At 47.3% G+C, this 22988-nt stretch overlaps 1 protein-coding gene across 7 annotated transcripts in view; it reads right to left on the bottom strand.

The window, feature by feature from the left end:
* The window catches only part of TAMM41 (TAM41 mitochondrial translocator assembly and maintenance homolog), a 330305-nt gene that overhangs the window by 221829 nt on the left and 85488 nt on the right, over positions 1-22988 (bottom strand). For all 7 annotated transcript variants that reach the window (XM_033926289.1, XM_033926286.1, XM_033926287.1 and 4 more), the window contains 3 exons: positions 17608-17753; positions 16244-16409; positions 5321-5383 (listed from right to left, as the gene is read on the bottom strand). In XM_033926289.1, the coding sequence (XP_033782180.1) occupies positions 5321-5383; positions 16244-16409; positions 17608-17753 (375 nt within the window). The remainder of the gene's footprint in view (positions 1-5320; positions 5384-16243; positions 16410-17607; positions 17754-22988) is intronic.

Genomic DNA, 22988 nt, shown 5'->3' with positions numbered 1-22988 from the left:
CACAATTTGTACTTATAAAGTAAAATGGTATCTATTCATTGCAATATTTGGTCAATGGCCCCCATATCTCTTTAAATTTATTAAAATTGCCTTTTTGTATAGCTATTGTTCTCTCCATTTTATAAATGTGACATAACGAATTCCACCAGAAGTTATAATTGAGTCTATTCCAATTTTTCCAATTACTTGTGATCTGTTGTATGGCGACAGAGAGGGTAGGAAGGGAGGGGGTGTAGCATTATATACTAAAGATGACATTAAGGTCACGAGAATCTCAGATGTCCAGTATACTGGGGAATCCCTTTGGGTTAATTTGGCCAGAGGGAAGGACAAATGCTTGTATCTTGGCGTAATTTACAGACCCCCAAGACAACAGGATGACCTGGATATGGAAATAATCGAAGATATAGAAAATATCACCTTGCGTGGGGACACAGTATTGCTAGGTGACTTCAACATGCCTGATGTGGATTGGGTTACACTTACCTCTGCTTCCGGCAGCAGCAGGAGGCTATTAAACTCTATGAAAGGAGCAAGCCTCAGGCAACTGGTGTTGGAACCAACAAGGGATCAGGCAATACTGGACCTGATACTTACCAATGGAGAAAGTGTCACAGAGGTCTCGGTGGGCGACACATTGGCCTCCAGTGACCACAACATGGTATGGTTCAATATCAGGAAAGGTTTCACTAAATCTACTACACTAACCAAAGTCCTCAAATTCAAGGACACAAATTTCAAAGAAATGGGAGACTTCGTTCACCAGGCGCTACAAAGCCAAGAAGAAACCGATAACGTAGAAGACATGTGGTCGACTTTGAAAGCAACCATACAAGAAGCAACAAACCGCTATGTAAAATCAGTAAGTAAACGGCGAAGGAACAATAAGCCACAGTGGTTTACTGCGGAGATCTCAGACCTGATCAAGGAGAAGAAAAAAGCATTCATCTCTTACAAACAATCAGGGAAGCAGGACTCTAGAGCAGACTACCTGGCCAAATCAAAAGCCGTCAAAACAGCAATCAGGGAGGCTAAATTCCTCATGGAGGAGTCTCTAGCAAAGAACATCCAGAAGGGAGATAAATCCTTCTTCAGGTATATCAGTGATAGAAGAAAAAACTCAGGCGGGATTGTACGTCTTAGGAAACCAGACGGAGACTATGTGGAAAAGGATTCGGAAAAAGCCCAACTATTAAATGAATACTTCTGCTCAGTCTTCACCCGAGAAGCGCCAGGGCTCGGCCCTCAGCTACAGACAAGGGTTGGCTCAGTTGACCCGTTTAGTAACTTTGAGTTTACGCCCAGCAGTGTCTACGGTGAGCTGTCAAAGCTCAAGGTTAACAAAGCAATGGGGCCGGACAACCTGCACCCCAGGGTGCTTAGGGAGCTGAGTGATGTCTTGGCGGAGCCACTGTCCGCGCTCTTCAACCTCTCCCTTAGTACAAGCAGCGTCCCGTTGGACTGGAGGACGGCTAACGTCATTCCACTCCACAAGAAAGGCTCAAAGATGGAGACAGCAAACTACAGACCAGTGAGTCTAACATCGATAGTGAGCAAACTAATGGAAACTCTAATCAAACACCAATTAGATAAGATCCTGGATGAAGAGAATCTACGGGATCCCCGACAACATGGATTTACTAAGGGGAGATCCTGCCAATCCAACCTGATCAGCTTCTTTGACTGGGTAACGGGGAAGCTGGATATAGGGGAGTCCCTGGACATCGTGTACCTGGACTTTAGCAAAGCATTCGATAGCGTACCACACCGCAGGTTACTGAGCAAGATGAGTTCTATAGGATTAGGTAACACATTGACGAAATGGGTTGGGAGCTGGCTTGGAGGTAGGCTCCAAAGGGTGGTGGTGAACGGCACCCCCTCCGAAATGACGGAGGTGATTAGTGGAGTACCACAGGGCTCAGTCTTGGGCCCAATCCTATTCAACATCTTTATAAGAGACTTGGCAGAAGGGCTTCGAGGTAAAATAACATTATTCGCCGATGACGCCAAACTGAGTAATGTAGTGGGCAAATGCACAACAGACGAAGATTCAGTTCCCGACAACATGATGCACGACCTACTCCTACTGGAGCGATGGTCTAGGACATGGCAACTCAACTTCAATGCCAAAAAATGCAAAGTTATGCACCTGGGCAGCCAGAATCCATGCAAGTCTTATACCCTTAATGGCGAGATCCTAGCAAAAACGGTAGCAGAACGAGACTTGGGGGTAATCGTCAGTGAGGACATGAAGTCTGCCAATCAAGTGGAGCAGGCTTTGTCCAAGGCAAGACAAATCATGGGCTGCATACGAAGGGGTTTCGTCAGTCGTAAGGCGGAAGTCATTATGCCATTGTATAGATCCATGGTGAGGCCCCACCTGGAATACTGTGTGCAATTCTGGAGGCCGCATTATCGCAAGGATGTGCTGAGACTGGAGTCGGTGCAAAGAATGGCCACCCGGATGGTCTCGGGACTCAAGGATCTACCATACGAAAAACGGCTTGACAAATTACAGCTATACTCGCTCGAGGAGCGCAGAGAGAGGGGGGACATGATCGAGACGTTCAAGTATCTTACGGGCCGCATCGAGGCGGAGGAAGATATCTTCTTTTTCAAGGGTCCCACGACAACAAGAGGGCATCCGTTGAAAATCAGGGGCGGGAAACTACGAGGTGACACCAAGAAATTCTTTTTCACTGAAAGAGTGGTTGATCGCTGGAATAGTCTTCCACTACAGGTGATTGAGGCCAGCAGCGTGCCTGATTTTAAGGCCAAATGGGATCGGCACATGGGATCTATTCACAGGGCAAAGGTAGGGGAGGGACATTAGGGTGGGCAGACTAGATGGGCCGTGGGCCCTTATCTGCCGTCTATTTCTATGTTTCTGTCATAATCAATAAAAGCTTATTGTTTTTTGATGAAATTTAGCTCTTTGTTCTCATTGACATACCAAATAAAATCGTATCATATGATAACGCTACATGATTCTCTAATAAACAATTAATTTGGGACCAAATTGATTTCCAAAAGGCCATGATAAAGGGACAATAGAATAATAAATGATCTAGAGCAGTGATTCCCAACCCTGTCCTGGAGGAACACCAGGCCAATCGGGTTTTCAGGCTAGCCCTAATGAATATGCATGAGAGAGATTTGCATATGATGGAAGTGATAGGCATGCAAATTTGCTTCATGCATATTCATTAGGGCTAGCCTGAAAACCCAATTGGCCTGGTGTTCTTCCAGGACAGGGTTGGGAACCACTGATCTAGAGTCCCTGCAATGGATTTCTGAATTCTGTCTTAATAATGGTTTATGGACTTCTCTTTTAGGAAGTTATACAAACCATTTCTTTAAACCCTGCTAAGCCAACTGCTTTCACTACATTCTATGGAAAGAAATTCCAGAGTTTAATTACACACTGAGTTAAGAAATGTGTTCTTTGGTTTGTTTAAAATTTACTACTTAGCAGCTTCATCACAGTCCTAATATTTTTGGAAAGAATAAATAAGTGATTCAAATTCATAGCCAAGACCGCATGTCCCAGTTCAAATGAAAAAATGTATTTGTTTAATAAGCATCTCAAGGAATAAATTTAGAATACTTTAATTACTGTAATTGTATCTGCCCAGTAATTTCTGGTCAATTCTTTTGTGATCTGCATTGAACCAATGTGGAATATAAATGCAATTTCAATTCAATCTTCGAGTTGCGATACGGATTCTCTTTAACCCTCTTTGTCTTAACAATCTCAATATTTCAGACCATGACAGCAACAAGGTATTACAAAGACCAACCAAAGTTTGGTTTTAGTGCTGAAACCAGCTCAAAATCCAGATTTGGCTATGTTTTGGTTTCAGCTGGTGATCCTTAGAGATATACCCACAGGGTTAGGGAAAGTAAAAAAAAAAAATCAAATGTATAACTTTTATGGTTATTCTATATGTCGATGTACAATCATTTTATCTTTCATGGAGTTCAACTTGAACTTAATATCATCTACACATCGTTCTAATGAGGCTATCCTACTTTCCAACTGATCCATGTACATGCTGCCATCTTGGGTTACTTTTTCAAGAGTTTCCATAAAGAAGCACCATCTAATCTTAATGGAAGACGGTAGCATTAGATCCCTTCTTAGATTTTAGAGTCCTCTTATGCAGTTTTGTTAAAACGAGTCTATATAGAGCAGGTGCAGAGTCATTCATTTACTTTCACAGATCCTATAATTTTTTTAAGTATGCTTATCTAGATTTTTACTATATACAAAAAGTATGCCTTGCAGAGAAAACAGCACCTCACAATAAGCAATCAGAAAGACAACACCACAGATCGTCCCACCCCCAAACCAGCCCCACATGCTCTAACTGCCTTTACCTCTTAAAACTTGTGCCATTCCATAAGTGCCCTCCACCCCCACTATCTCCCCCCACAGACACAACACATGCCCAGCACAAAAACTACTTCAATAATCAGAGTGTTTTCTCTTATTGGTTGCTATTAGAGAGTTGCACGGGGACAGAAATCCCACCCATCCCCGCCCGACCTGCCAGGATCCTCTCCATCCCCACCCGTCCCCATCAGGATCCTCTCCGTCCCCACCCATCCCCGCAAGGAATTACCTCCATCCCCGCCCGTCCCCATAAAAAGCAGCAATTACTTCTGACAGGATCATCAATTCCACAGTTTCTTTTGTGTTTGTGCTGCTGTTTTCCTTGGGGAATCTCTTTGAGGGTTGCATTCCTAAGTTATATCATTTGCTCCTTGGGTAGTTTGGGGATGCTGAGACAGCATTCAAGACCCTTAAACTGGAGGGAGTGTCAATCATTATGCAGCAGTGACAACTTGTGGATGGACTTAAGGTCCAAGTTAGCCAAGTTCCAGAAGGAGCAGCAGCTTGTGGCTCCTGGTTGAAAGCTTTCTCTGATGGATAGACTAAATTAGGTGGATATATAAAAGATGATAAAAGTTTTAGGTAGTTGTGAATGAAGGTTCAGTTTCTAATTGAACTGGAAGCCAAACAGAGCAGAAAGATTCAGATGTTCACAGTCATATAGACAATTTCAAGAAGACAGCCTTATCGAGTACAGTTCTGAATCTGGTCCTGGTGAATCATGACTGCGTTTGAAGTCACTTAATTAAATTTTAGGCCTTGCATGACTAAGATATACACTTACTCATTAATGTCTTGCCAAAGGCTGGCAAAGCAGAGTCTGTACAAAAGAAATCAGTGAAGTACAGTAGAAATCTCACACTGGGTAATTATTATTAATGTTATCAGTCTTCTCAACCTTTCTCCTAAAACCTGAAGTCTTACCTGCTGTTAGTATTCCCTTAGCACTCTGTGACAGACTCGAAGATTTCACAATCTCACAAACGCCTGCAAGTAAGGAAAGACACACAAACACACAGATGTTATTCATCATGGAGTCACTTTGTTAACCAACTAATATTTACGACAGTAGGTAATGGGTTTCAAAAGAATCATAAAAACAAAACTTTACATTTTTAGTCTAGGTTAGATTCAACAGTTCACCACATCTTCAGGTACTATTTATCACGTCTATAGCGCTGAAAGCATTTAATAGACAGTCCCTGCTCAGAAGAGCTTACAATATAAACTGGGCAGACTATAGGGTTGAAGATGCAGAACCTAAGGTGAGAGGTGTCAGGAACTGAAAACAGTCTTGAAGAGGTGGGCTTTTAACACTGCCAGAGATGGAGCCCATTATTACATGAATCTTATCTCCTGCAGGTGAACAATTTTATTCAATCATCTTCCACATGTTTGGGAAAAGGAAGACAACGCTACTCTTCCTTTTGATGATTCTTTAAACTTAGAAGCTTATAACAGACGAGCCTGTACTCTTCTTAGACTCTGCCACCCCAACTGACATTCATGCTACATATCTGTGTACATTAACATAATTCTTAGACTTTAATGTAGGCAAATCTCTGTCTTCAAATTGATAGAGCAAGGAAATGACACTCGGGATTGAGGGGAGGGAGTAAGAACATAAAAATAGCCTTACTGGGTCAGACCAATGGTCCATCAAACACAGTAGCCCGTTCTCACAGTGGCCAATCCAGGTCACTAGTACCTGGCCAAAACCCAAGTAGCAGCAATATTTAATGCTACCGATACAAGGCAAGCAGTGGCTTCCCCCATGTCTTTCTGCTATCTCTGCTTATGCCACTGTGATCCAGCTTCATGCCGATATCACTCCTGGGTCTAAGAGAGAGTATGCCAAAAGGGGGGCTATACCTTTGTGGGGCTCTTTGGGAGTCCAGAAGGCCCCAAAACTGGTAACTATGTCTCTTTAAGTTTAAGCTAGGGGTTCATTCCAGACTGTATGGGAAAAATATGGGTGGATGAGTCCTCATAGAGAATCTGGGAAGCTGGTTATTAGTGTGACAAAGACTAAAACAAAGTATAGTACAGAGAGATCCCTGCAGAATCTTCCCCCCCCCCAAAAAAAAAAAAAAAAAAAAAAAGACTCATGGACTGAATGTTGTCTTTTCCTCCAATAATGATTGGCCACGATGACTGAATTTACGGGAATTTGATTGTTTTGGGTTTTTTTTAATGGGGGAGTCTGTCCGGGTATAGCTGGCTCTCCCGCCTACCTCCTCCTAGGCCCCTGTGATTCAGTCTTCAGGCAACCAATGGTGGTGGTGGGGTGTTGCTGTCCCAGGAGCCGCCTTTCTGCAGGTCCTGCCTACATGGAAACAGGAAACCACAGAAGAGGAGGTTGGAAAGAGAAAGAGAGAGAGAGAGAGAGAGACCCGGGGAGGATTGGAAAGGGAGCAAGAAAGAAAGAAGCACAGGAGAGGATGTTGAAAGGAGAGAGAAATGTGCAACTACGGGGAGGTGAGTGGGTGGATTGGAGGGAGGGAGAGGATGGGAAGGGGGACCAAGGAAATGGGTGGTGTGTGGGCAGGTCATGTGTCCTCTTTTTTGTCTCCACAAATATGGTAACCCTATGTAAGAATCTAATCTTCCCTTAGCAGGGTTTAAAAAAGATTTGGATAATTTCCTAAAAGAAAAATTCATAAGCCATTATTATGATGGCCTTGGGAAATTTCTCTGCTTATTTCTAGGATAAGCAGCATAAAGCACAGTTACTTACCGTAACAGGTGTTATCCAGGGACAGCAGGCAGATATTCTTAACGTATGGGTGACGTCACCGACGGAGCCCCGGTACGGACCTTTTTAACTAGAAAGTTCTAGTTGGCCGCACCGCGCATGCGCTGGTGCCTTCCCGCCCGACGGAGGAGTGCGTGGTCTCCAGTTAAGATAAGCCAGCTAAGAAGCCAACCCGGGGAGGTGGGTGGGTCGTAAGAATATCTGCCTGCTGTCCCTGGATAACACCTGTTACGGTAAGTAACTGTGCTTTATCCCAGGACAAGCAGGCAGCATATTCTTAACGTATGGGTGACCTCCAAGCTAACAGAGAGGGAGGGGGGATGGTTGGCCATTAGGAAAATAAATTTTGTAACACAGATTGGCCGAAGTGTCCATCCCGCCTGGAGAAGGCATCCAGGCAGTAGTGAGTAGTGAATGTGTGAACTGAAGACCAAGTGGCCGCCTTGCAGATTTCCTCAATAGGCGTAGAGCGGAGGAAAGCCACAGAAGCAGCCATAGCTCGGACCCTGCGGGCCGTGACAGCTCCTTCCAGCGACAGGCCAGCCCGAGCATAACAGAACGCAATACAGGCAGCAAGCCAATTGGACAGCGTCCGTTTAGATACAGGGTGACCCAGACGGTTAGGATCGAAGGTCAGAAAGAGTTGAGGAGAGGAGCGGTGAGCCCTGGTACGGTCAAGGTAGTACGCCAGGGCACGCTTACAATCCAGCGTGTGAAGAGCAGTGTTCCCTCTAAGCGGGCGGGTGTTGTGAGCAAACTTTTTTCACCGTGAGCCAAAAATATCGGGCGCCAGCAAGTTATGAGCCAACTCGCCCGATTCTCCTCTCGCCGCCCTGCCATCTGCCGTACGCCTCTTCCGATTGTGCGCTGTGACGAGAAACGTGTGCGCTGCGATGTAATATTTTGTGCGCCAGCGCAGCTTAGCGGGAACACTGGTTCAAATGGTTTTATTTATTTCCCCAAATTTATTTTTGTTATACGCATTGAAAATATTTGATATTGCGTTTAAATCAAAATCTCAATAAACTTGAAACGAGTGCCCGTGAGATTGTGGGAGGGTTAAATACTCAAAACTTAGAAGTTTTTGCTACGCCAGCTTTCTGGTATCTTTACATACAGTGGCGTACCTAGCATATGTAACATCCGGGGCCCATCATTTTTTGGCACCCCCCCCCCCCATCTGTACGAAAAACATGATTTTTAGTAACAAGCCACACGTCACACGTCACCTAGGAAAAGGCAGCATCTTACATATTGCAGTGAGCAGTACATCAATACACCCATTGTAAAACTAAACAAGCCAGACCAGCACAGATCAATCCTACACCGTCAATCCTAACAGAAAACACACAGAACACAGAAAACACCTTCGCCTAGTAAGGAATATGTAATCACAAACTAACCCCTCCCTCTTTTACAAAACTGTAGTGTGGATTTTAGCTACGGAGGTAACAGCTCTGATGCTCATAAAATTCTGAGCATCAGAGCTGCTACCACCAAGGCTGGTGCTAAAAACGCTTCACAGTTTTGTAAAAGGGGGGATAAAATAAAAATACATAGACAAAGGTTAAATTGAACCAGCAAGAAGCTGGACTCTGCATACAATGCTTCACAGAAACAGTGACACATGTCTCCTAAAGCAATAAATAAATAGAAATTTTTTTCTACCTTTGTCTTCTGTGGTTTCTCCTTTCCTCATCTTCTTGTAACTCTCTTCCTTCCATCCACTGTCTGCCGTCTCTCTTCCCCTATATGGCATCTTCTCTCCTTCTATGCCCCTTCCAGAAACTGTATGCCTCCCCCTTCCATCTCTCCTTTCACCCCATTGGTCTGGCATCTCTCTCCTCGCCTTCCCTCTCCCACACCTCTCCTCATAGTCTGGTATCTCCCCTTCCCTGATTCTCTGGCATCTCTCTCCTTTCCTTTTCTTCCATCTTTCACTCCCCCTCCATGCTCTCACATCTCCCCCTTCCTTTTCCCTTAGACTGGCATACCTTCCTCCTACGCTCCAAGCCCTGGCATCTCCTTTAATTCCCTCCCTCATCTTCCTTCTCCCTCCAGCTGGGTACCGCAACACTCTTCCCTGCAGCTCTGCACTTCCCCACAATTGCCATGCTTCGGTTCCTCTTCTTCCTTCCTTCCTCCCCGCTCCCCCCCGCGGGACCCTGCGGCACCATCAACTCTTACTCCCTCTAATGTCGGCCCTGCAGCTCCAGACTTCCTCGCACCTTCTCCCCTCCCCCTTTGGATCGCTATTATTTTAAATGTTATAGCCGCGGAGCTGTATCCATCAGTGGAGATGTCTAACCTCGGCCTGCCCCGGAACTCTTACTGCAACAGTGACTTCCTGTTCCTGCCTAGACGGGCGGCTGCTGCAGTAAGAGTTCCGGGGCAGGCCGAGGTTAGACATCTCCACTGATGGATACAGCTCCGCGGCTATAACATTTAAAATAATAGCGATCCAAAGGGGGAGGGGAGAAGGTGCGAGGAAGTCTGGAGCTGCAGGGCCGACATTAGAGGGAGTAAGAGTTGATGGTGCCGCAGGGTCCCGCGGGGGGGGGGGGGGAGGAAGGAAGGAAGAAGAGGAACCGAAGCATGGCAATTGTGGGGAAGTGCAGAGCTGCAGGAGCTGTTATAGCCGCGGAGCTGTATCCATCAGTGGAGATGTCTAACCTCGGCCTGCCCCGGAACTCTTACTGCAGCAGCCGCCCGTCTAGGCAGGAACAGGAAGTCACTGTTGCAGTAAGAGTTCCGGGGCAGGCCGAGGTTAGACATCTCCACTGATGGATACAGCTCCGCGGCTATAACATTTAAAATAATAGCGATCCAAAGGGGGAGGGGAGAAGGTGCGAGGAAGTCTGGAGCTGCAGGGCCGACATTAGAGGGAGTAAGAGTTGATGGTGCCGCAGGGTCCCGCGGGGGGGGGAGGAAGGAAGGAAGAAGAGGAACCGAAGCATGGCAATTGTGGGGAAGTGCAATCCCCCCAATGCGTCCCCTTACCTTACCTCCCCTTACCTTTGCGACGCGTGTGTGCGCTGTGAAGAGAAACTTGTGCGCTGCGATGTAATATTTTGTGCGCGAACGCAGGCCAGCGCAGCTTAGCGGGAACATTGGTGAAGAGCCTGTTCCCCAGGATGAGAATGGGGTTTTGGGAAGAAGACAGGCAGTACGATGGACTGGTTGAGGTGAAAGGCTGAAACCACCTTAGGAAGGAATTTAGGATGGGTACGCAGAACCACCTTGTCATGGTGAAAAACAGTGAACGGTGGATCGGCGACCAGTGCATGTAGCTCACTAACCCTCCTGGCAGAGGTGATGGCAATGAGGAAAAGCACCTTCCATGTGAGAAGTTTGAGCGAGGTAGTAGCAAGAGGCTCAAAAGGAGGTTTCATGAGGGCTGACAAAACCACATTGAGGTCCCAGACGACGGGGGGAGGCTGAAGAGGTGGTTTGATATTGAAGAGGCCTCTCATGAACCGGGAAACCAGAGGATGAGCCGTGAGGGGTTTTCCAAGAATAGGCTCATGAAACGCAGTGATGGCACAGAGGTGGACTCTGATTGAGGTCGACTTGAGGCCAGCGTCGGAGAGAGAGAGCAAATAGTCCAGTACAGTTTCCACCGCCAGGGAGGTGGGATTGTGATGATGAAGGAGACACCAAGCGGAGAACCGGGTCCACTTCTGATGGTAACATTGGAGTGTGGAGGGTTTCCTGGAGGCATCCAAAATGCGACGGACCGGCTGAGACAGGTTTGCTGGAGAGGTCAGCCCGAGAGAAACCAAGCTGTCAGGTGGAGGGAAGACAGATTGGGATGTAGCAGCGACTGATGTTGCTGCGTAAGCAGAGAAGGAAATACAGGAAGAGGAATGGGCTCCCTGGAGCTGAGTTGAAGCAGGAGGGAGAACCAGTGTTGTCTGGGCCACCGAGGAGCGATGAGAATCATGGTGGCCCTGTCCTTGCGGAGCTTGAACAGGGTCCGCAACATCAGAGGAAGTGGAGGGAAGGCATAGAGGAACCGATCCGTCCAGTCGAGTAGGAAAGCATCCGGGGCCAGACGATGTGGAGAGAAGAGTCTGGAGCAAAACTGGGGCAGCTGATGGTTGTGAGGAGCTGCAAAGAGGTCCACCTGTGGAGTGCCCCATCGAGCAAAGATGGAGTGGAGAGTGGGAGGATCCAGGGTCCACTCGTGAGGTTGAAGGATGCGGCTGAGCCGGTCGGCCAGGGAGTTCTGTTCGCCCTGGATATAGACGGCTTTGAGATACAGATTGTGGGCTGTGGCCCAGGTCCAAATTCGGAGGGCCTCCTGACAAAGGAGACGAGATCCGGTGCCTCCCTGCTTGTTGATGTAGTACACGGCGACTTGGTTGTCCGTGCACAGGAGAAGAACCTGAGGATAGAGAAGGTGCTGGAAGGCCTTGAGAGCATAAAACATGGCTCTGAGTTCCAGGAAATTGATGTGATGTTGACGCTCCTGAGGGGTCCAGAGTCCCTGGGTGCGTAGATCCCCCATGTGAGCTCCCCATGCATAGGGGGAGGCATCTGTGGTGATGATCATGGAATGAGGGGGTGGATGAAGAAGGAGGCCCCTGGAAAGATTTGAGGAGTTCAACCACCATTGAAGAGATTGCTGAAGAGATGATGTCACAGAGATGGGATGAGAAAGAGGATCCCTGGTCTGTGACCATTGGTTGGCGAGGGTCCATTGTGGTATTCTCAGATGGAGTCGCGCCAGAGGAACCACATGGACTGTCGAGGCCATGTGACCCAGAAGAATCATCATCTGGCGAGCAGGGATGGATGGTTGGAGGAGCACCTGTCGACAGAGGTGAAGCAGTGTCCGGTGCCGGTCGGCAGGAAGGAACGCTCTCATGGAGTTGGTATCGAGAAGAGCTCCGATGAACTGAAGGCGCTGCGTGGGAAGCAGATGCGACTTGGGATAATTGATCTCGAACCCCAGGAGATGGAGGAAAGAGATGGTGTGGTGTGTGGATTGCAGCACAAGTGGAGCGGTTGTTGCTTTCACCAACCAATCGTCCAAGTAGGGGAACACTTGTAGGTTGTGGGACCTGAGAAAGGCCGCTACCACAATCAGGCACTTGGTGAACACCCTGGGCGATGATGCGAGACCAAAGGGCAGCACCTTGTATTGATAGTGGTGATTCTGAACCTGGAATCGGAGGTAGCGACGTGAAGCCTGATGGATTGGAATGTGGGTGTAGGCCTCCTTGAGGTCCAGGGAACATAGCCAGTCGTGTTGAGAGAGAAGAGGATAAAGTGTGGCAAGGGAGAGCATTCTGAACTTCTCCTTGACCAAACACTTGTTGAGGTTCCTGAGGTCGAGGATAGGACGAAGATCTCCCGTTTTCTTGGGTACCAGGAAGTAGCGGGAGTAAAAACCCTGACCCCTCTGGTCTTGCGGAACTTCTTCGATGGCATTGAGGAGGAGAAGGGATTGGACCTCCCGAAGGAGGAGAGGAATTTGGGAGGAGTGAGAAGCAGACTCTACGGGAGGATGATCTATGGGTAGAGTTTGGAACCTTAGTGAGTATCCGTGACGGATGATGTTGAGAACCCACAGGTCTGACGTGATGGCCTCCCAGCGGTGGAGGAAGATGGTGAGGCGGCCTCCGATAGGCTGAGGAAGAGGCATGGAAGGTTGGAGACTGGCTATGCCCTGGAGAAAGGAGTCAAAAGGGCTGAGGGTTTTTAGTCGAAGGGAGAGGCTTGGTCGCCTGGTGGGACTGAGAACGAGCCTGAGTGTGCTGTTGTTGTTGGTGGCGAGGCCGGCGGGATTGTTGCTGAGGAGGATTCAGCGGCCTGGCAGAGAATCGACGTTGATAAGAGGACTGAGGCCTGTATGGTCGTGCAGGTGGAGTCTTCTTTTTAGGCTTAATGAGGGTGTCCCATCTGGTCTCATGAGCCGAAAGTTTTTGTGTTGTGGTATCAAGAGATTCCCCAAAAAGTTCATCACCAAGGCAGGGCGCGTTGGCGAGACGGTCCTGGTGGTTCACATCAAGGTCAGACACCCTCAACCAGGCTAGGCGTCGCATGGCTACAGCTAGTGCAGAGGCTCGTGAAGTAAGCTCGAAGGAGTCGTAAATCGAGCGCACCATAAATTTTCTGAGCTGAAGGAGGCTGGAAATCTGCTGTTGGAAAAGTGGGATTTTACGCTCGGGTACATACTTTTCCAAAGCAGAAAGTTGTTGGACCAGGTGTTTCATATAAAATGAAAAATGAAACGAGTAATTGTTGGCTCTGTTAGCCAGCATGGCATTCTGGTACAGGCGCTTTCCAAATTTGTCCATAGTTTTTCCCTCTCTGCCAGGAGGGGTGGAGGCATACACACTGGATCCCTGAGATTTTTTTAGAGTGGACTCTACGAGGAGGCTCTCATGGGGCAATTGGGTTTTATCAAATCCCGGGATCGGGATGACCCGGTATAAACTGTCCAGTTTTTTAGGAGCACCTGGAACAGTCAGTGGGGTTTCCAAATTTTTATAAAATGTTTCCCGTAGGATATCATGTACGGGGAGTTTAAGAAATTCCTTGGGAGGTTGGTCGAAGTCCAAGGCTTCTAAAAATGCCTGGGACTTCTTGGAGTCGGACTCAAGTGGGATGGAGAGAGCCGCAGACATCTCCCGAAGGAATTTCGTGAAGGAGGATTGCTCGGGCTTGGAAGTGGTTTCAGCCATAGAGGGTTCCTCATCGGTAGAAGAGGCATCCTCTTCGGTACCGAGTGGGGATTGCTCCCACAGGTCTGGGTCCCTGACAGCCGGCTCAGTATGGCGTGTTTTAGAAAGGGACTTGTCAGATCGCATAGATACGGTGCCGGGGGATGAAGACCGGCGTCGATCCCTGTCCCTGGAGGAATGGTGCCGATCCCGGTCCCGAGATGACTGGCGTCGATCTGGGGCCTGGGTCGGGTCCTCTGCCGAGCAAGTCTGAAGTACAGGCTGAGCAGATAAGACCGGCATGGATGTGTTCAGCGGTACCGAAGGGGTGGATACCGGTGGGGCGGTACCAGGCTCGGTCTGGACTGGTACCGGAAGGAGCGGTGCCAGTATGGTTGGAAGGAGCTGTTGGAGTTGCTTCTGTAGCTGCTCCTGAAGTTTGTCCTGGAGGATGGCCGAGATCCGGTCCTCCAATGGGGGCACCGGTACCGCTTTAGATTTCTTCGGTACCATAGGTGCTGCTCGACGCTCCGGCGATGAGGAGGCCGATGACGAGGCACTCACCGTGATCGGAGCGGAGCGTTTACGGGATCGGCGGGACGTCGGAAGAACCGGTGTCACCGCTGTAACAGGAGGTCGCTCAAGGGAAGTGGAAGGCTTCTTAGCCGGCTTACCTGGCGCTATCGACCCCGAAGGAGGATCAGGCGGTGTCGATGTGGTTGGTGCCGATTTAGGCGGTGCCGTCGACGTCGGGGCCTGCTCCATGGTAGAACCGGTACCGAAAAGAATATTTTGCTGTATTTGCCGGTTCTTAAGTGTGCGTTTCTTGAGAGTTGCACAGCGGGTGCAGGTGTCAGCCCGATGCTCTGGACCCAAACACTGAAGGCACCAATTGTGTGGGTCAGTCAGAGAGATCGGGCGTGCACACCGCTGGCACTTCTTGAAGCCCGGTTGAGGGGGCATGAAGGGAAACACGGCCTCCGCGAAATCAAACCCGGAGGCTTGTATGATTACAACAGGCCCCGCCGGGGCCGGCTGCAAAAAAGCAAAGAAAAGACACGAGTTTTTTTTTTTTTTTTTTTTTTGAAAGGAAGTTAAAGTCAAAAGACAAAATATAGAACAAAAAGGGATCAAAAAATCGCGAGCGGGAAGGCAAAATAGAGTTTTCAACGGCCGTTGAAAGCACATGCGTCTTCTTCGCTCCGCGGAAACGAAGAAACTGGAGACCACGCACTCCTCCGTCGGGCGGGAAGGCACCAGCGCATGCGCGGTGCGGCCAACTAGAACTTTCTAGTTAAAAAGGTCCGTACCGGGGCTCCGTCGGTGACGTCACCCATACGTTAAGAATATGCTGCCTGCTTGTCCTGGGATAAAATCTATTTTTACTCTTTGGGATCTTGCCAGGTACTTGGGACCTGTATTGGCCACTGTTGGAAACAGAATCTTGGGCTTGATGGACCTTTGGTAACTCTTATGTTCTTACCTAATACTTTCAAACTTTTTCCTCTTATGCATGACCTGGTTACAGAGAAACCAGCAGATTTATTAAATCTGGTTGTGTAAATAGGGTGAGGAAAACTTGACCTAGCTACGCCTGCTGAGTTATTCCAGGGAAGTGTAGGAGGAAGGAAGATGGGTTGTTTTCCAAGGATATTGTACCATCACTGAAACTCCTGGTCTGACAACCCTCCCAGTGTGACGTCTATTTCTAAAATCAATAGGTCAAGAAGAGGTGGGGTGTTTCCTTGTTTAATAGGGCCACTGGGGAACTCTTTGAGCTAATCCTTGTTTTATCAGAGATGACTTTGAAGGTGGACAGGTTAATGCAATGGCTCTGAATCCACTGTTTGGGACAAAGCAAGCCACTTAAGTTTTCAATATATGAACTAGGAATGTGTTGGTGCAAAGGTTTTGTTTTCTCAATTTTAAAATGTTTACTTTGGTTTACATATTAGTGTGCATTAAAATGAATTTGTCAGACCGTTGTCAAATATATCATTCCTAACTAAAGCAGGGAAGGTCTTGCTTCACCAATTTGCTTGACTTCTTCGAGACAGTGGTTTCTTAGTGTGGTTTTCTTATTTAAAAGATTAACACTGAAGTTTATGACTATAGTGGGACTTTTGTTAGGTACCAGTTGAAAATATGTGTCTGTAGTCAAGCATTCCTGCCTCAGTCATTAAAACGGAAAATTTACATTTCAACAAGTGCAAAGAAAAACAAACGATATACTTTCTTGAATAGCACCTAGCACTTATCTTAACTGCTGACAAAACACTCCCGTGACAGGTATAGCAAAAACTCCTACAAATAGCCCACTATTTTCAACGGGAAAGTTACTGGCCTAAAACAGCATTTAACCGAGCCCTTTTCGTCTGCTTCTTGCTTCCCGTTCAGAGAAACTTTATTGTCAAGACTTACCATGCTTTACAACTATGCCACATTCCGGATCCTGAGCAATTTGCAACAATATCTCTTCCACATCTCTATTCTTCCCTGGGGTCTCTATTAAAGTAGTTATTTGTTGCTGTAGGTTCATTGGCAAAGACATCAGTTTTGTCAGTTGGCCTTCTGGACTTTTATCTATCTGCGTACAAAAGAAACCAACGGAAAAGGTATTTGTCAGACAAGATATGCAGGCATGTACTGTGTGCCAAATTGGATTATATTCAGCTTATGTCTAAATTATTTAAACACAACCCACAACTCTTCCCAAGTGCACATCAGATCTTAAATACAATTTTAGAATAACATATCTTCGGGCCTCAGTACCACCGCTCTCCAATTTTCTATAGCGAGAAGAATTGCGTGAGAACTTCTCACTGGCCCATCATATTGTTTAAACTAATAATTTAACCTGTTTTTCATATAAATAAAGTGCTATAGCCACTTATCATTTTAGTTTCATTAAATCTTCAGACTCGGGAGAGGCAGACTCGACAGGTTTTGCACCAAAATGCTGTTTCAAGGGTCTGCCACAGCCGATTTTGTCATCCGACTCCCACTATTTTCAAAGAGCAAGAGTCAGATGACAAAATCTGCACTTGTTATTAAACACAAATATGCCATTTAAATGCAGCACTTATTTTGAAAATCCCTTCACATATGGCTTCTTCAAGGGAAAACCCTGTCTGTTTCAATCATTAAGTGCAGGCTCAATTTTTTTGCTCTGCCGCTATATCATGCTGAAAACTCCCCAAGCCAAATTTAAGGGAGCCAAAAAGACTATAGGCTCAACAGTCACAAAGACCTCTAGCTTCATCTGCTGGAAAGTGAAGTAGCTGCAGATATCACACCTAAGTCCCATATATAGCAGGTACACATTCTGGGTGCTGGTGCTTCTGCACTGAGTGGATCTTTTGAAGCTACTATGAACATAAGAATAGCCTTACTGGGTCAGACTAATGGTCCATCTTGCCCAGTAGCCCATCTTCACAGTGGCCAATCCAGGTCACTAGTACCTGGCAAAATCCCAAATAATAGCAATGTTCTATATGCCAGCACTGGTTCAGGCTGCAGCCATGCAAAATTAAGGGGAAAGGAAGTGAAACAGGTGAAAAAACCATGAAGCATTTTTTTTTTTTAAACGTTGCTGGATTCTTTGAAGAGATCAGAACATTCTACTAAGAAAGCTCATGTTTGTTTCTACTGCTCCAGATTCATTTAATGATATCACTCAATTGTGAGTGTCCCTATTCTGCTTTGTCCTTGGAGAATCTTATGACTTTATATATTATCTTCTGTCAAAATAATTTCCCTAGCTGCTGTCAAATAATTTAAGTTACCTCTAGTTTGCCCTGATGTTGCTTATATATCACATCAGGACAGTCATGTAATATGTTCTTGTATAGATTTCGAAAGTGTAGCATGTTAGGCTTCACAATGTTCAATACTTTTGATTTGTCTTCCCCAATTATCATTCTGAAATCACCTAATCAAGAGAGAAAAGAAAACAAAGATAAGTTTGCAAAAAGTCCCTCATGTGACCACAAATCCTTGAAAAGTGCTTTCTTCAGACATCCTAGCTACTGAGTATCATAAATTCTTGAGTAAACAATGTTCATCCTTCGATACCTATACAGCCACTTTGTTCAAAATAAAATGTACAGTGTCGCACATTATCTACAGGCTCAATCAACCTCAATTGACTGACGGCATTTTAATAAACTTCCAAATTCCAAATGAAAGGCAGGAAATGGACTTTCAAATAATTATGCAGTTTACACCTCAACAAGACTGTGTGTCCCCTTATGGGAAGAGTATAGAGCAAGTTGGGCAGATCCTTCACTACACAACTGAGGAACGTATTATAACAAACGTATTCCCCACTTTTCTATTTCAGCCAAGGTAGCTTACAACAGAAACACTAAAATACGGCATTGAATAGACACAGACTTAAACAAGGAGAGCTGGTTATTAGGCACTTTTCAATCTATCAGTTATACAGGTATCTTGGTAGAGAGATCCTTTTTGTCAGTTTGTAAACTACGGTAGTTAAAAAATCCCAAACAAACAAAACATCACAAGTACCTCTGGAGAACCAGTAACCGATTCCAGTATGTGCTCAAATGTTTTCTTTATCTCTTTACAGAGTTCAGTTCCTATTTCCAGTACATTCATATTATGGGGTTGATATTCAATTGACCAATATCTGGTTATAGTTAACTGGTAAGTTACTCAGAGGAGATATTTGGAAGCCTCTGCTCACTGGCTTCAGCTACAGCTTCAGGGGTGGGAGGGAGTGGGGGTTGTCAGGACCAGCTGCCGCTGTTGCTTCAAGGGCTAGAACAGGGGTGACAAATTTAGGCCCGTTAAATTTGGCCCAAGATTTGGCCCGCCGTTCCTTCCCTACCTCCCATTCCGGCTTCCCGGTCTCAACTTCTAAGCAGCCTGCCGAGGAATGCCGGTCGGCTGCAGTGAACCTAGCAGGCTGCCGTTGACCTCCGCAGCACGTTCCCTCTGCCGCGATCCTGTATGTCAGAGGAGGGGTGGGACTGCGGCAGAGGGAACAAGCTGAGGAGGCCGAGGCAGCCTGCTAGGTTCACTACGGCCGACTGACGATCCTTGGCAGGCTGTTTAGAAGATGAGACCGGGAAGCTGGGATGGAGAGAGGAAAGGAACAGTGAGCCCAAATCTCAAAGGTGAGACCGGAAGAAGGAGGAAAACATGCAGGCCTTTGGGACGGGTCCTAGTGTAGAAGTACACAGAGGGAGGGGCCCAAAGAGACATGCATATTCCGGACTAAGGGAGGGATAGGAGAAGAAATAATGGGTATAAAACAAAGAAGAGGGAGAGAGATGGTGGACAATGGGATAGAGGGAGGGAAGGAACAGAAAGGGAGAGAAATTGGACACAAGGGATGGTGTGGAGGGGGATATATTGGATAGGAGGATAGTTGGGAAGAGAAAGGGAGAGATGGTGGACCCTGGGGTGGTGGGGAAGGAGGGAGAGAGGCTGGATGAAAGGGTAGTTGAGAAAAGGAGAGATGGTGGATCTAGGGATGGTGAGGTCCATTGCTGCAGCTGTGGGGATGAAGACAAAAAAAAAGGAAAGATGCCAGACCTCTGGGGAAGGGAAACGAAATAGAAGGGGAGGACAGAGATGGAAGATGGATGGTTAGCACGGAGAAAGAAGGAAACTACAAATGTGCAGGAGACCTGGCAAGTGAGTTATCAGAAGACAACCAGAGCCTGGGACTAACATGATTTTAATAATAACCAGACAACAAAAGGTAGAAAAAATTAATTTATTTTTTGTTTTGTGATTACAATATGTCAAATTTGAAATGTGTATCCTGCCAGAGCTGGTGTTGGACAGCAAGCGTGAACTAAGCCCTAAAAGAGAGAGGAAAGTCTTTATTTTGTTTACATCACAGAGCCGTCGTGGGGTTGGAGAGATTGTAACCCTAGACTTCTACAAAGACTAAGGAGTCCTTTTATTAAGGTGCGCATTTAGCATGCACTAAATCGGTTAGCATACCTTAATAAAAGGACCTTAAGTATCTTAATAAAAAATTTGGCCCACGACTTAGCCTATGTTTTAGATTTCGGCCCCTTATGTGATTGAGTTTGATACCCCTGGGATGGAGGGTTGTCAGGACCAGCAATTTTCAGCTGGCTTTGATTCTATGATAAAACAGCTCTATATCACAACTATTTTTTAATTTGTCCACTATACATTTTGTTGCAAAATTTTGAAAGATGCAGAAAGGTCTTTACTATGACTAAAATATCTTAAAATATTGGCCAGGTACCAGTGTCAGCTCTGTCCATCTCTAACATTTTATGTGCATCTTAATATTCGTTGCCAAAATCAGATGAGACAACAGACTCTTGTACATGACATCACTTCTTAATTGATGTTCTGGCACATTTCCACCACTGACTCACTTCACAGCAATGCCCAATAGGTAAGTAAGATTAGATAATCTTGTATTGTGTTTTTTTTTTTCCCTCCTCCATTTTGTGCTTACAGAATAAGGGTTCATAAATCATGCCTCATATGTTAGCTTTCTCTAATATATTCAATGATAAATAGAAAATAATGGAAATAGCAATTATGAAATACACTTCCCCCTCCGTATTCACAAATTCCGTATCTACGGATTCGTTTATTCACGGTTTTAGATCAAAAAATACATTTTCATTTTTCAGGCTATTTTTAAGCCCTATAAGCCCCCCCCCCCCTTAAGCCTTACCTGGTGGTCTAGCGGGTTTTCAGGGCAGGAGCGATCTTCCTACGCTCCTGCCCTGTGCAGATCGCTCACAAGAAATGGTTCGAGACTACAGGAGCACAAGGCAGCCATTTCCTGTGAGCGATCTGCACGGGGCAGGAGCGTGGGAAGATCGCTCCTGCCTGAAAACCTGCCTGAAAGACCACCAAGTAAGGCTTAAGGGAGGGGGGGGTTCAGAGCTTAAAATAGCCAGGGGAAGCAGGGGTTAGGGGCAGAACCGGCCCAAATATTATTCGCGGTTTTTTAATATTTGCGAGCCGGCTCTGCCCCGAACCCCCGCGAATACAGAGGGGGAAGTGTACTATGGTCGTATTCTCTTATGTCACTATTGCAGTGCCTCTCAAACTTTTTTAGCTCTGACACACTAAATGGAGCAAATATTTTTTGTGTGGCACATTATAATTGAAACCAACAACAAATCTGAGAGTTATTTATAGTTCTTTAAGCTACGTATGAGTAATTGTAAAAACGGTGAAACTAAAGTAGGTAGAATGGAATTGCTAATCAATGCGATGGGTGTGCTTGTTTTATTTTATTTTATTTTTTGTTTATTTATGAATTTTTCAAATTCATTTAACAAGCGTATAATCTTGTACAGAAAAGTGCGATCAAGAAAACATATCATTAATTATTCTCAAACTTGAAAATAAACCAAAATTACATAAAAGGTAATAAAATTTCAACTTACCGTATTTTCACGCATATAATGCGCGCGTTATACGTGTTTTTACAAACCGTACATACCCTTGCGCGGTATACGCGTGAGCGTGTTGTCCAAATTTTTTTTTACATAGTTCCCCCCCCCCCCACGTCCGATTCACCCCCCGCAGGACTGCTCGCACGCACCCGCACCCCCACCCCGAAGGACCGCCGACTCCCCGACACAATCGGGGCAAGAGGGAGCTCAAGCCTTCTTGCCCCAGCCAACCGCGGCACCCCCGACACGATCGGGGCAAGAGGGAGCTCAAGCCCTCTTGCCCCCCCGATCCCCGACACGATCGGGGCAAAAAGGAGCCCAAGCCCTCTTGCCCCGCCGATTCCCCAACTCCCCGACAATATCGGGCCAGGAGGGAGCCCAAGTCCTCCTGGCCCTGGCGACCCCCCCCCCCACTAGTTGTTCGGGCCAGGAGGGAGCCCAAACCCTCCTGGCCACGGCGACCCCCTAACCCCACCCCGCACTACATTACGGGCAGGAGGGATCCCAGGCCCTCCTGCCCTCGACGCAAACCCCCCTCCCCCCAACGACCCCCCCCAAGAACCTCCGATCGCCCCCCCAGCCTACTCGCGACCCCCCTGGCTGACCCCCACGACACCCCCACCCCCCTTCCCCGTACCTTTCTGTAGTTGGCCAGACAGACGGGAGCCAAACCCGCCTGTCCGGCAGGCAGCCAACGACGGAATAAGGCCTGATTGGCCCATCCGTCCCAAAGCTCCGCCTACTGTTGGGGCCTAAGGCGCCTGGGCCAATCAGAATAGGCCCGGGAGCCTTAGGTCCCTCCTGGGGGCGGGGCCTGAGGCACATGGGGTCGCGGGTCGGCTGGGGGGGCGGTCATTGGGGGAGGGGGGTTTGCGTCGAGGGCAGGAGGGCCTGGGATCCCTCCTGCCCGTAATGTAGTGCGGGATGGGGGTAGGGGGTCGCCGTGGCCTGGAGGATTTGGGCTCCCTCCTGGCCCGAACAACTAGGAGGGGATCGCCAGGGCCAGGAGGACTTGGGCTCCCTCCTGGCCTGATATTGTCAGGGAGTTGGGGGGTCGGTGGGGCAAGAGGGCTTGGGCTCCCTTTTGCCCCGATCGTGTCGGGGGTGCCAAGGTTGACTGGGGCAAGAGGGCTTGAGCTCCCTCTTGCCCCGATCGTGTCGGGGAGTCGGCGGGGCAAGAGGGGAAGCAGCAAGACACCGGTAGGAGCTTCTACATGATGGGGGGGTCGGGAGGCTGTGGGGGTGCGAGCGGTCCTTCAGGGTGGGGGTGCGTGCGAGCGGTCCTGCGGGGGGGGATGAATCGGACGTCCGGGGGGGGGCATCAGGCTTTCAGGGTGGGGACAGGACTTCAAGGGGGAGAGGAGAGTCGGGGCGGGCGAAAGAAGAGTCGGGGTGGCCAGAGGAGAGTCGGGGCGGGCGACTGGAGAGTCGGGCAGCATGCGCGGTATACGGATGTGCGCGGTATACAAAAATTTCTGTACATAAATTTGTGTTTTCTGCGCGCTATACCCGTGTGCGCGTTTTACACGGGTGCGTTATTTACGTGAAAATACGGTAATCCCACACTAGTCCTCAACATTGGATCCAAGATTAAGGAATTAGGAGTAAATATAATACAATAACAAATTAAACCAATTCACGTCATCTGTTGCTGAAAGAGAGCTTAAATTAATTATTGAGACACTGATGTTTCTCCTTTTTCAAGGCGCTTCATGGAGAGGAAGGCCGTCAAATGA

This window comes from Geotrypetes seraphini, chromosome 17 (assembly GCF_902459505.1).
Source record: "Geotrypetes seraphini chromosome 17, aGeoSer1.1, whole genome shotgun sequence".
Lineage (NCBI taxonomy): Eukaryota > Metazoa > Chordata > Amphibia > Gymnophiona > Dermophiidae > Geotrypetes > Geotrypetes seraphini.
This window is presented reverse-complemented; position numbering and strand designations above follow the sequence as displayed.